General features: G+C 35.7%; 1 protein-coding gene across 6 annotated transcripts in view; it reads left to right on the top strand.

The window, feature by feature from the left end:
* The window catches only part of PRDM5 (PR/SET domain 5), an 84,782-nt gene that overhangs the window by 53,028 nt on the left and 17,196 nt on the right, over positions 1 to 14,558 (top strand). For all 6 annotated transcript variants that reach the window (XM_086611893.1, XM_086611892.1, XM_086611891.1 and 3 more), the window contains one exon: positions 11,541 to 11,626. In XM_086611893.1, coding sequence (XP_086468019.1) covers positions 11,541 to 11,626 — 86 coding nt within the window. The remainder of the gene's footprint in view (positions 1 to 11,540; positions 11,627 to 14,558) is intronic.

The raw sequence follows: 14,558 nt of genomic DNA, 5'->3' as shown, positions 1-14,558 counted from the left end.
CTTTCTTCCACGACTCCATGTTATCAACTCCTTTCAAAGTCCTGCCTGCAGTCTCACGTGTTCTGTCTTTCCCTTCAGCCTTCTGTCCTATAAGCAGTGGGTTTCTCTTCTTTTTTTTGACTTCCCAAAGATGCAGAGAAAAGAAAGTTAAAAAAACCCCAATGCTTATAGAGCATGGGGTGTAAGGATTTATTGTCAACCCTTGGGGACTGTGCCTTTTAGAAGGACCAACCACTGACCCACCTGGGCTGTACTTTAATGAGTCAGATAGGAATAAAAGGAAGCAATTCAATAGTATTATTAGTTAGTCAATCGGCACATCAGTCCAGGCTTCGAGGAATATGACTGCCTCAATTTCTAATCTGTGTCAACTTTTTTCATGAAGTTATTTTGCTGTTTTAATTATGGATGTTTCTTTACCTTCACCTTGCCATCCACCGAGGAGCTACAGGACCCTGTAATTTTCTAGTATTTCGGTGTACTAGACTTTCAGGAAAATTAGGGCTTCTATAGTTGGTGTTTTTTGTTTGTGTTTTTGTTTGATTTTGTTTGTGTGGGTTTTGTTTGTTTTTTGTTTTTTTTTTTTTTTACAATGCTTAAAGGAGTATCAAAATGTTACTCTAATTCTTCATTAAAATCTCTGGATTTCCAGAGTGTTTTGCAGGTGAGTCTACTTTATTGCCTTTACTAGTGTGATGCTTTTGGTTTTTCTGATTTGACAGACCCTTTAACTTTAGACATGTTTTCTGTGTGCTATTAATGTTATACATCAGTTTGCACAGAGAAGAAAGGCCCTAGCTTTTCAAGTTGATAGTGCAGGTAGTTCTTAATAAAATATAGCTGTTTGAGTGAAAATACTTTTCACACATGTGCTGCTACCAGTTACATTTGCTGTTTCAGCTCTCTCAAGCAGGCTTTCCTAAATTTAGGAGTTAGACTAAGGTGAGTTTCATGAAACCACACACCAGAGACCTCTAACCTTGACTATAGAGCCTTGCAAAATTTGTAGCCGCTATTATATGAGAAACAGTAAACTGTGACATTTTGAACTTACTTGAAGTAGAAAGGCACTGAGGATTTCCAGTACGTTTGTAAATTAAATAAGATGGGAGAAACTACCTTGCCAGGAGATGATACAGGTTGCAATTATGAGACTATGCACTGTGAAAACAATTTATGAAAGAATAACACTGTAGAAGGGGAGAAACTTTGTAGGCTTCTTTCTTTACCTATAGAAGCACTCATTTTAAAGAGATTTACTGATTCAGGAAAAACATGTTGCAAAGCTCAAGAAATGGTCACCTGTGATAAATGAATGTGGTCCTTTCCTCTTCCAGTCTAGCTTCTGTTGTGATGTTAGTTACCTTTTTGGTGGAGGATTTTGAGCTTCATGGTGAGAATCAACTGAAATACATTTTCGCAGTTGTTTTAGATGTCATTCTATTGTGATGCCTGACCATTTCTTGATTATCCTTATGATACGGGGAGGGGAGGGGGTAGTTGCTGCTAAATTGTGACTTGTGATTTAAAAAAATAATCTGTAAGTTATATGGCAAAACGCCTTATGTGAGGTTTAGTGAGAAAACACCATAATTAGATTCACATTGTACTTCTGGAGAGGTGGTTTTGACTAGTGTGCTGTACCTGAAGACTTCAGCCAAGTTGTTCAGGATCATAATACATGCGGACTAATCACAAGACGAAATTGTCCAATGTTCAGTGGGCCTGAGGAGGCATAGTTTTCTGAGAAATTGCTTGCGTAATTTCCAGAGAGAGTAAGGGTAGTTGATGAAGGGAATCCATGTAATCTGCAAACAGTACAAAAAAAGTTGAGTACACATTTGATGGCGTTTAGTAATAAAGTTCACTGTGTCGTGAAAATCCTTGACAATTTTTCAGGGATTTTCTGAGCAGTGAGAAATTTTCAGTTCATCAAACAGTGGAGCCACAAACATATCTTATTCAGTGATGGATGTTTGGTTTCTAAATGTTGCAGTGTTGAACACATCATACTCTTGATATCTGTTAAATTCTGTGGTTTTCAATTAGTCAGTTCAAAACTGTCCTCCTTTTATTTATTTTTTTTTCCCAAAATATCACTTTTCATTCCAAGCTAGAAGTGAGACAACGAGCCACTGTTCGTTTTCAAGAGATGCTTAATCTTTGTGAATAAGCCTTCAGCTGAGGCTAAGCTTTTGGTGCAGCTAAGCAATACACCGTAAATGTAAATACTGCAAAGACCTTCATGTCTTAGTGATTACAGCTGATTAGGTTTGAGGTCCTGGTGCAGACGTTTGTGTTATCCCATTTTCTGTGCATGTGGTCAGCTAGACTTTGTTTTATTAGCTACTTTGTATAAGAGGCTTTGTTCTGCATTTACAAAATAAAGCCAGGCAGAGTTCTTTTAAAGAGAGCTGTGTATCATTTTTATTCTTTTTTTATTTATAAAACTGTTCTTTATAAAAGCCGAGGCTCTTGGGTACCCTCCTGGTCCTGCTTTGGAATTGTATTTTTGCTATGCTTAATAATCTGTATACAAAAAGAGCAGCTCAATGAGTTTTGTGCTTTTATTTAGTACGCAGCATGTGTTCTTAAATATTGTTACTCACAGATGTATGCATGCTTCCTCAATAAGCAATTTTCTTCTCTCTTTTATCTGAGAGTAAGACTCTGTAAATGAGCCCTAACAATACTTGGCCTTTTGCAGAAACTGAGCTGGTTTGGGGTGACTGACCATGTCTGCATGTGTGTGTATGGAGGGAAGGGGTTGATGTTTGTATCTGAACCTAGCATATTGCTCTGTAATTCATCATCTGGGTTTCCAGCCCTGGCATGACAGAGACAGCACTCTGTAGGTCAGCTGAAACACTAGAGCACATTCTCCCTCTGCTGTATCCTGTTGGTTTATGACTTCTTAAGGTCAGAGGGAGCTGGGGTTAATTCAGCAAAAGAATCCTCTGACTGTGATATAAATTCCTTGGCTTGTTCATAAATTGTAAAAGAAGTTCTATGGGCTGCTCCTTGGGCTTGAGAACTGGGGGCCAGGAGGTTAATTGCCTCCCTAAAGTTTCAAGCAAATTTCAGTGTTAACAGTTACTGGCTGAGGTTTGTTCAGCTTCGCAGTTGCCTTATACAGAGCTATTTAAAACTGTTAATTGCTGTCTTGTGTGTGTCCGTATGTATTTGTGTGTGCCTATGTAATTTAGCATTTTATCTGTCTGATGTTTATACTGTTGCTTTCCTAATTACTTGTATCCTAATCCCTTCCATTGTTGAGATATAGCACATGAAGTTGTGCAGCGATGAAAGTTGTTGTGAAGTAGTTTATATTTGCAGGTAGATTTATTTTTGAGTTTAGAGAATTAAGTGTTTTAACTGTAGTTCTATCCTTTCTATACTGTCTTTTACCTACTGTGTTACATAGGGATTGGTGAAGGACAACTAATGATCATATGTCTTCCAGAAAATGCTTATACATGCAAATATAGTTTAAAACGTAACCTTATTTGGCTTTTTCCATCACAGTTAGTCCAAGTCCTCATAAAAAGTCGGTAAGATTATGACTTTACTTATGTTCTGAATGTTTTCTGAAAAGATTAATGTTTCTATTCTATGCTATTTAAAAGCCATGACTTAAGTGACATTCTTACGTGTTATATTCTCTGGTACGCGGAAAAAGCAGCTTTATTTTGTAAGCATGAGTTGAGAAGGTTCTTTGTAAATTTGCTTCCATATACGTGCATAAAAGATAATACCAAGAGATTACATGAAAATAGTAAAAAGCATTCAGACCACAGACTTCCATATCCTTTGTGTAAACACAATTAAGCTTACCTTTTCAATTTCCATTTCCATAATTAAAGGCTATTTTATAAGCTTGTGAAAACATTTCGTCATACTGGTCTCCTTTAACTTTAGATGCTAATTACCTACTTGAGATGTCTCTCATCCTCTGCATTGACAGCCTGATGTTATGGTCCTAACTTTGCCATTGCAGTCACATTTCTATGATTTGATTAACTAGGCATTTGAGCATATTTAAAATCATATTTAAGGTCCAACTGTATAAAAATCTAGATACGAATTTTGCACTTCTATGTAAAAATTCCTGATTAACCAAACAAAATATTAGTTGTGGAATTATAATAAGAATCTTTGGTGATTAACAGTAGTTCAATAATCTATGAACATAAAAGACTTCAAAGTAGTTGAAGGAAGTAATGAGTTGAACTACGGTATAACTTTTGTTTATTACTATGTAAAATATGTCTGAATTTTAATGGCTAAACAGGCAACTGTTTGTTCATGTGCATAAGAAATAATGTACAACCAGGATCCTCATTCTAGCAAATCTTCTGGCAAATTACTTTATAAGTAATTTATATTTTCTAACTTTAAAAAAAAAAGATAAAAGGGATGCTTGAAGGAACTTCCTCTCTTATCACAATGAAGCATGTGAAAAAATGTATCTGTATCTACTCAGTGAGCAGCTTGCAAATATCTACAGATAGGTTGTTTCTATTCAATAACTTATAAATGACCTCTCTTTTATCTACTGAATTTAAAAAGGAGCTTGCGGAAGGCCTCAAAGGTAAGGATTCTGCATTTCCGAACCTTTCAGTTTATACATCATTGTCCTGTTTATCTCCAGACAACAGTTAAATCTTTAAAAATACCTGTGAAGTTTCATGCAGCTGTCAGCTTCTTGTTGTCTGCTTCCGTGAATGAAGAAATGTTCTTATAAGGGATAGAGTATTTGAATAATAATGACATCTTTAGATCAAATTAATTACTGATTGATTGATGCATATACTTTAAAAGATTTGGTTGATGATTGGATTCACTGAAGTCGTAGATGTTAATGCTCCATTCATAGGGAAACCAAATTGCTTAATTCCACTGATAGATGCAAAGAATTAAACTGGTTTATTCTTTAGTGTGTTGGGTTTGGGTTTTATTTAGCACCGTAGAACTGACAAGGGTCTATAAGTAACTAATAATGGTAGTCCATGCTTTACTGTGCAGATTCAGATAGCCATCTTATTTTGTAGGGCCCTTTCCTAGTCTTTGTGATTTGTTTAGTTACAAATAGCTAAAACCTCAGTTATATCATGATAATTTTGATGGACCAGATACGACAAACATTTTGATTATTGGTCTTAACTATGGGATTTCTGGCATTTTGTAATTTAAGTTCTGTTGAAATCACGTGGTTCATGTGGGAGAAATCAAGTTCTGTGTATCTTAGGCTTCTTTTTCTGTGTGTGTACATATTTGTATAGTGCATTAACTGAATTCTGTACAGTTAAAGACACAAACTTCCTTTTTAATTTGATGAGAACACCATATACAGAGCAGCAGCAGCTTGAGGATAAATGTGTAAAGCTGACAAGTGCTCTATATGAACAGATAATGTTCTAAAGCATATGTCACAGATTATAATTTTGTTATATCCGTTAACCTTTTGCCCATCCTTACTTGCTGTTGAATGCTGTCATCACCCCAGATTATCTCTGACTAAAAAACCCCTCTTGCAATTCCCATTCTGGGCTGCCCTGTTGATCATCTGGTATGGAGTGTTGCATGTGTGATCCAGATGGCCCTTGGCCTCCAAATTCTTCCCCAGATGAACTGCCTTCTTTCCACCACAGTTTGGTGATTGGGGAGTCTCTTCTTCCCCTATCCCAGTCTTAAGTTAGGCATTTAAAAAGGATTATACTTTACTGTAACTGTTCTGAAAATAGACATTGGGAATGAATACACTCGTGTGTGTGTGTGTGTGCATATATATTATTTCTTTTTTTAAGAAATAATCTTCTAATCCTTATTATAAGTAGTTCAACATCTGACAAGGAGCTATGTTTGGAAGATGATAAATGGTCTGTGAAAGATTCTGAGGGACTGCATTGCCATAATTATGTGTTAGTTTTTTAAAGAAAACTGAAGAAAACAATTCCTTTTAAACTACATACACTGCATGTGATTCGATGTTCAGTACAATCTGTCCTAAGTATTTTTCTGATGTTCGTAAGTGTTGACTCAGACCAATGGTGCTGAACACCCCAACTGGCCAAGCACAGACATATTAAAAAGTATTAAAAAAAAAACCTTGATAATTTCACTGCATACTTTAAATTCTTCATTCCTTAATACAGCAGTTTAGTTCCAATAAAGACAGAAAGCCAGGGAATCCATATATGAAGGGTAATATCCCTGAGAATTGTATACAAGTAACCAAGGAAGCCACATGGGAATGGGGACAGTAAATATGACTCCAGATTTAACAGAATGGAATAGAAGTAATGCCTATCCGTGGTCTGAAAGAGCTCTGTGAGAGTGCTTCCGAAACCGAATATAGTAGTTCATCAAATGCATACTTTAGCATGCTGTTGGCCATCTTCTCTGTGCCTCTGTTTCTTTTTTGGTTTACTGGTCTCTTTAGACAATTGTTACAATCTCTTCAGATTTGGACTATTTCTCTGTTGCATGTTTCTTTTGTCTCATTTGATGGGAATATATTTGTCATCTGTAAAGTACATAGTTTGGGAAATCTGGGTGCTAAACTCACTTTAAATACTACCTTACAGCACCTTTGGTTGCAAATGTTTCATAGGAAACCGTCCATCCTGAGTTGAACTGGAATGGAAGAATCTGGTGTTTAACTTCTTATGCTACATAAAGGTCCAGTAGATATTGTGATCTCAAGCTAGAGGTGTACACAGTTGAGGAAAAAAAAGATATCAATTCTATCATGACGTGTTTTCAGATCAAAATCCCATATGGTTTTCAATCATGGAATTGTTTTTCATAATCCTTGTATTAGGGTTAAATTTATTTTTATTATGTTAAAAGCTTTGGTTTTGTTCATACAAAATCTGGAAGTAGAATGTCTAGACTTTGAATTATATTAAATCCACTGCAATTTATCCAAGGATTATTTGTTTGGGGTTATTTGTACAGAAGTGCCATTAATGTGTTGAGCAGTTTGTTCCTGGACAGCAGGGACATGACAGTCAGCTGTAACTTGAGGGGAAACATAGCATTTATTACGTGTCTTACTCAAATGTTATGCTATTTTAATGATTGCAATTGTTCTTAGTTATCGTTGCATTCAAAACATTACTTCTGGGCATGTTGATTGGACAAACAGTCAAATTAAGATGTATTTGATATGCCTGCTGGATTTAGGTACTGTCCTAAAGTAGAAAGCCTGGTGAAATGTTTTAGTGAAAAGTGCAGATCGTAGTCTCAGCTGTGGTTTAATGGCAGTTGGAAACAATACCATAGAAGGTCAGGCCTTTCTCCAGATATTTTCCAAATAATGAAGGATTAGGATTAAGGCTTGATAGTGTATTTGGAAGTCATATGATTTTTCTCCCAAATTATCTATGTTTTTTTTATATAAACCAAATTAAAAAAAAACAAAAACACACCAACCACACTCGCATTGTGAAATAATACCTTTGAAAACTTACTTTACTATTGACTGCGATGAAAAGGCATTGTAGTAAAAAAAAGTTGCACTTATTTACTTCAGTATGATAACCCTGGTAAGGATTTATTATTGCCTCCAAATGTAAAGATATTTCTGTGTTTTCTATATGTTTAGATAGAAAATATATTTATATAAAAATGCAGAGTGCAAACGGCATAATTGTTAATCGAAATCAACAACTTTACCTAAGGTGCACCTCCTCTTAGTATGATGTTATCGCACATTGACACCATAGCTCGTAAGCATGCTTCTAGCAGTAAATCCAAGAAGAAATTGTAGTTTGTCGTAGGGGAAATAGCTTTCTTTCATTCTGATGCTTAGTAAATCTTTTTTGTGAGGACAAGAGAAATCGAGATACATGACTTGCAACGCCATTTCATTTGCTCATCTTAGTGATTCTTACTTTTAATCTCATAATAGAGAGATTCATTTTCTGATCAGAGAAGTTTTACATCTGGAAATCTCTAAGTATTTATTGTGTGTGAGTTGATCTGAAGTTTAATATTCCAATGCTTGTAATTGATTTTGGTGCTTTTTGCTTGATTGCAGACCAATGTGAAAGCACTGATGGTTAATGTCACCTTCCCAGGAGCTTTTATTGCATCACACTTGCTCTCCAGTTTTTCTTAGTGACACTTCTAAACTTTTGTCAACCACAAAACCTCTCAGTTGTGGACACTTCCGATGGTTCTGTATGACACATTGCACTTCAACAAACCTTCATGTGTGGGAGGAATGTTTTTAGCATTCATTATTTCAAATCTGTTTTTTCTTAATTTTCAACTTATGCCACTTGCATCTCACAGTATTAGAGAAAGGATCCACTGCTCCTCTTTATCTTACAGGACTTAAAGCGGGATAAACTGCGTAAGACGACTTTTGGGAAACACTTGCTTCCCCAGTGGTCTGTTATTGGGATCATTCTTACGAGCAACTGACTGGTAGCTGGAGTAATGTTTGCCTAGTCCAGTTCTAAAGCAAGGAGGGAAGTTAATTTTTACCAGAGATGGAGAAGTTAATAAGTAAGATTGTAATAATCTTGCTAAAATCTGCTGTCCATAAGTTCAGACATCTAATTTGAATTGGTTGTCTAGGCTCCTGATACAGTAAATAGAGAAAAAGATGTATTGACCGAGGGCAGTTCATTCAGCAACACAGGCCTTTTCCAGAGAGCAATTCATCCTAACTTTCTTTTATCCTTATTTTCAGTCGGATTCAGAACTAGTTAAAATTAGACATTGTATTTTCACATGGCTGATGTCACTTGAGGGGAATCTTACTCTTGTTCACAGACCAAATAATTCTAAAATACAAGTTACTTTTTATTGAAAACAATTATGAATATCCATGTATTTCTTAAACAGTGGCACAAACTTGTCTTTGGACTAATTACAGAGAGACTAGAAAATTTATTCTAAGAAACTTGGCTGTTGCAAGCACGAATTTGTTTTAAGTGGCTCACAGTTAATTTTGTAAAATCCTAGAACTCTTTTGAGGTAGAAGATAAGTTACATATTTAGAAGACATATATGCACAGGGGAAGCAGTTGCTTATGTAAATGCAAGGGCACTTGTGTATGTTTTGGGCATACAGGCTACAAAGATTAGGCAGAAGAAAATAACATAAAAAAGAAGAGCAACAGGAAAATTATTTGGGGTCATCTTTTAAGTTGTTTTACTGACAATTATTAATAATGCAAGTGCATGGGAAATTGTTTATGTAATTTAGAAAAATAAGATGTCACCAAGCATCAGTGTCAGGTCAGAGCTTGCAGTATGGGTTACATAGTAAACTCATTTCTTAGAACAGTGGAGATTTTTGAAAATTTGTGGTACATAACAGCTGCTCAAAGCCAGTCTTTTTCAGGTGTAACATGTTGATATGAAGTCATACTGTTGCCCTCTACTGGCATCTGCTGAAAGCTCTTACTTATCACGTACTGTGGTCTCCATGATTAATTTCTGAAGGACACTTAATCCATTTCAGACAAACTCAAACCCATCCTTTTGAAAGCAAAATCTTTCACTTTAAAGACACTTTGAGCTTGGGGAAGAGAGGGATACAACTCCTACCTGTCAACACTTATCTGCTTACAAACTGCTGAAAGCTTTAAATTCTACATTCAAAAGCACTACAACATAAAAACACTGACTGGATTAATTAAATATTTGAGTACTGACAACTGTTGGAATGTTTGTATTTTGGAGGCATGGATTAAAGACATGGAGGGTCATGAGAGAGAGTATCATATTTCAAACTGCTCAGTGAAAACACAGCTATAACACAGTGATTGTTGTCATTATCCTAAAAAGAAAAAAAAAAAGCCAAATTCGCACAATTGTGCTTTCTGAGAGATGGCAGAACACAAGAGAGAAAAATATTTGTATTTCACGAATACTGTGTTACACAGTTTTTTTGCTGCTGTCATTAACAGTTATCTAAACAGTAATAAAAGAGAACAGAATAGTCTATCTACTAAATAGGTTGTTTTTTTAAATCCGTTTACTTAAATAATCGTCTGATCTCAGCTGCCCTCTAATCTCTACACAATCTGTGACTATATGGAGATTTTAGTACAACAGTGACTATCAGTTGATCATCTGTACTGTATTCACAATCAGTCCTTCTGAAGAGCTGTTTCTGTAAGCTGTCTCCATTACATACTTTTTGTGATCCTTTGACATCTTCCCAAGAAAGAAAACATCCAGTATCTTCCCCCTGAGTGATCATGGAGGAACACCTCATGCAGAGAAAAGATGAGAAGAGGGATGAGGCTTCCTTTCTCCAAGTCAAGATGAATATCCCTTTTATTAGGGACTGTGGGGCTTTAAATGTTTATCTCTGTTACTGCCACTCTCTTTACACTCTGATCTTTGGCATATCAGTGAAATATGTCTGATTTTTTTTTTTATTATTTTTTTAACTGTAAAATGTGGTTAGTCTTACTTACCTATTTTCCAGGATTGAGTATGTGTGTTAATAAATGTTTGACATTTAGACTATGTTAAATCTCCCTACACATGCAGATTCTCATGAGTGGAAGACTGTATTGACTTAAAATAGCCGTTGCTTGTATTTTCAAAGAAAGGTTTGTTACACCTTCAGCATTATGATTGTGTAGAAACAATTCCATTTTGTTAATCGAAAAATAGTATCTTAATTTGTAGAACAATGTTTTTCTACTAGAAACAACCTGATATTTCCTTTTAAAGTGTTGTGTACAGAAAGGGGAGGCAATCGACTCAGATTCCAGTGCATTGCCTAAAGAGTTAAAAATTAAAATGCCCTTGGGAAATGATAAAGCTTTATCACTTCTTCCGAGTTATGGAGCTAGCATAGAAAGTCTTCACTCCTTGATTCTGAATAGCTCAGTATCCACATTACACTAATGCGAGTTTGGGAAAATTGATGCTAAATGACACCAGTTTAATGGAGCATTAAACTAAATACCTTTAAGATATGGGATGCTGCAAGGGAGATGCTAAGATCCTTCTGCTTCCCTTTCAGTCATAAATTACAACACAAAAATTGCAGAAACTTTTGATTAACTAGCTTCTAAGAGTTAGTTCAGATACAGCATTAAAAAAGAGTAGATTTTATATTTCATTGCGATTCTGACACCCAGAGGGCTCTAAAAACAACTAGATGTGAAATAGAAGAAAAATTTGGGAACAGTTAAGGCCTAACCATAAAAACGACCATGTGTAAGTCACTGTAGAATGTAGTTTGGACAAGGGCAGTAGGTAGTGGGTTTTTGGTTGGATTTTTTTTTCCTTTCTTATTTTTTTTTCCCCAAGGCTCTCTGTATGATATATTACTAGAACAAAACCAAGCACTGAAGAGTAATATTTCCATCTAGCCCTGCACCCTTCTCAGGTGGACCTTTATTTGTAATTTTCCTAATGTGTAGGTATCTTCTTGTTTGAACTGAGTGTGAAGAAAAGGCCAGGAAAAAAAAGTACTTCTGTTTGACAAATAATTGTGCTGCAAGGCCTGCATGTACTGAGGCCATATTTATGGATTCTAATGCTTTTCTTGTTTTCAGGTGAGCGTCCTTACCAGTGTCCCTACTGTGACAAAGCTTTCAGCAAGAACGATGGATTGAAGATGCATATTCGCACCCACACAAGGGTAAGTCCCACACAGGGTAAGTGTAGCTCAATTTTTATGGTTACTTGAGAATCCTCTATGAATCATGTGTGGAGAAAAGTAAATACTTACTGTTTGTTTGTGTAGAGATTAGACTATACCAACTAAAATATTTTATACTTATCAAAACAAGAGGTGAAGATTTAAGTCATTAACTGTGAAATTCTAATTATGACTCCCTTACTGACCTGCTATTTTTTCTGTGTTCGATTTCTTGTAGGTTGAGATAATAGCAGTACTAACTTCTTCCTTTAACCTGTGGTTATTCATAGGTATAGATTAATGTTTGTGATTGTTTACTGAGTAAACAGTTCTGTAAAGACTTCATTATTCTTGAAACTTCAATATCCAGTGCTTTGATTCTTACTGACTCCTTAAAATTCAGTCACTGTGAGCTTTTGTAGAGACTGTACTTTACTCACTGATGACAAATATTAAGCTGAAAAATTACTTTATTTAACTGAAGGCAAAACAAGAGGCAAATGGCAGATGTCTGCAAGAGTATTTTTGAACCTTGAATCTGTTACCACAAAGATTCCTTGTTTTAGAGAAAAGTCTTGTCATGTATGTATATTTAAGTAAAGGACAAAGGCGAGATCTTGGCCCCACTCAGCCAGCAAAGAGATGGAGAGCTGTCTTCAAACAGCCAGATGTGAATTCTCTTGGTAAAGGGAGATCTCCAGGTGAAGTTAAGCTGGACTAGCATTCCATATGCTGCCTGCCTCTGGCCTCCCCATCCACCATAAGAAAACAAACAAAAAGTTAGAAGTAAAGTGCAGCTTTTACTAGTAATCCCTTGGGAGCTGTTACTGCATACGGAAGTCAAGGCAGCCTTGAGGCCAAACCGAGTTTTTTGTCTATTAGGAAATAGGGAGGCTGATAGTTAAGTTAGTAGTCTCCATATGCAGATCTGTGCATATAATAGATTTCTAAATAAGTAAAGATAAGATCATAAATGTTTGCTTAATTTTCTACCATTCTGCCTAGGTCTTGAGATATTAACTTCGGTCCTAGATAAAGTTCTAGCTGATGTACCACAAACTTGACTTTAGAAGTTATCAGTAGTTTGTGCAGTGCTTCCTGGTGGTTCACTGGGAGTAGGCTGTTCCCGTGTTGCTAGCTGTTTCTCCTTCTTTCCAGCTGTTTAATCACTTTAAGAAGTGCTATAAAATCTTTTCTGTTCTTACTGTCCCATATTACTGGTTTTGCACCAGGAGAAATTTCATTACCATTTATATTCTACATGACTATGAGTGGGAGGGGTAGTAAACAAGACCAGCTCTGAAATTGTACCAATTTTAATTTTATCCTGATTTGTCATACAGTTTGAGTAAAAAACCAAACCCCCCAGCCTCTGTAGAAGACAAAAAAATAGAGGAAAAAAAAGAGTCAGAATAGCCCTTAAGAGGCTGTAATGTTGTATCTCTGTTGATTAGTGACTTACACCAAGTGATGAAATCTTCCAAAATGCATGCTCATGAGTGAAGGTAGAGAACTTTATAAACATTATCTTCATTGCTTAAAAGCTGTAAATTAACCGATAGCAGTTATTTACAGCAGGATTGCATATCCTACAGCCTTAGGAAATGCAGTACTTCAGTGGGGGATAACTCTGCGTTTCATTTTTTCTGGATAGTTGTTTGCTTTTTTGTGTACATCAGTCCTGATTACCCACACAGTGCAGATAGTAAAGGACTCAGATATATTATGTTAACGATTAAAAAAAAAAAGGCATTTCGAAGTAGAGATTTTGTAATTGTACTGAATGGGAAGCTTACAGTTGCTGTTTAGCTGAGTGTACTTTATTGGGATGTTTCTTGCTCTTAGCTGTACTCTGAAACATAATTATGCACCTTAGTAGAGAATTTGCAATTTTATTGTTGCTTGGCTGCTTGCTTCTGCCTCTTTGATGTAACTTGTTGCTTACATGTATTCCATATGTTATCATTTTTTGCCTCTGTTATATGTAAGCAAATAAAAAAAAATGAAAAAAATATTGAAATCTGCAGGCTGGCTCCAAAATGCTTCTGTAAAATTGGACTGAAAGACAAACTGAAGACTTTACGTTAATGTTGAAACAGGAGGAAAAAGAAAATACTTTTAAACACTGCTTATGAATGACAGAAGAACAATCCTACTAATCTTTGTTATTTAGCTAATAGGAAAAGGAAGAGTTAGGAAAACAGATATTATGGGGTGGAGATTTCTTTTTAATATATGTAGACATCATAATTAGACATATTGATCTAAGATCATAATTGCACTAAGAACATAATAAAATTTGATTTTAAAATGTCTCAAAAAATGTTCTTCTGTATCAGGTAGTCCAAAATATCATCCTTATAGAAAGAATGAACTCAGTTCACACCAAATGTGATACAAGTGTTTCCATATACTTGACATGTCATGATCATCTAGATCTGAACAGGTCATATTTCATTTTTTTTCTGTGTGTGAGTGTGCTAAGCAGACTACTGGAAATCAGAGAATCATAGAATCGTTAGGGCTGGAAGGGACCTTCAAAGGTCATCTAGTCCAACCCCCCTGCAAGGAACAGGGATATCTCCAACTAGATCAGGTTGCTCAGGGCCTCGTCCAACCTGGCCTTGAACGTCTCCAGGGATGGAGCATCCACCACCTCTATGGGCAAAAATCTTTATAGTTGTACTAGAGGATTAAAATATGTAGGCATTACATGATTTTTTTTAGACCTCGGTTTGGGGTTTTGATTCTTTTTGTGGTCATGCTATTTATATGCCACTCCTGTTCGAAAGCTTCATAGTGAAGATCATTCTTATATGAATGGCGTTGTATATTAATTTATCCCCAAATAAATATTTTTTACTTTGAGGTAATAAGAATAAATATTGATAACATTAACATTACTAGCTTATTTTGAAAACTAAAGCCTGTT

This window comes from Tauraco erythrolophus, chromosome 5 (assembly GCF_009769465.1).
Source record: "Tauraco erythrolophus isolate bTauEry1 chromosome 5, bTauEry1.pri, whole genome shotgun sequence".
In the NCBI taxonomy this organism is placed as follows: domain Eukaryota; kingdom Metazoa; phylum Chordata; class Aves; order Musophagiformes; family Musophagidae; genus Tauraco; species Tauraco erythrolophus.
The sequence above is the reverse complement of the archived record's forward strand: the minus strand, read 5'-3'. Positions and strand labels throughout refer to the sequence as shown.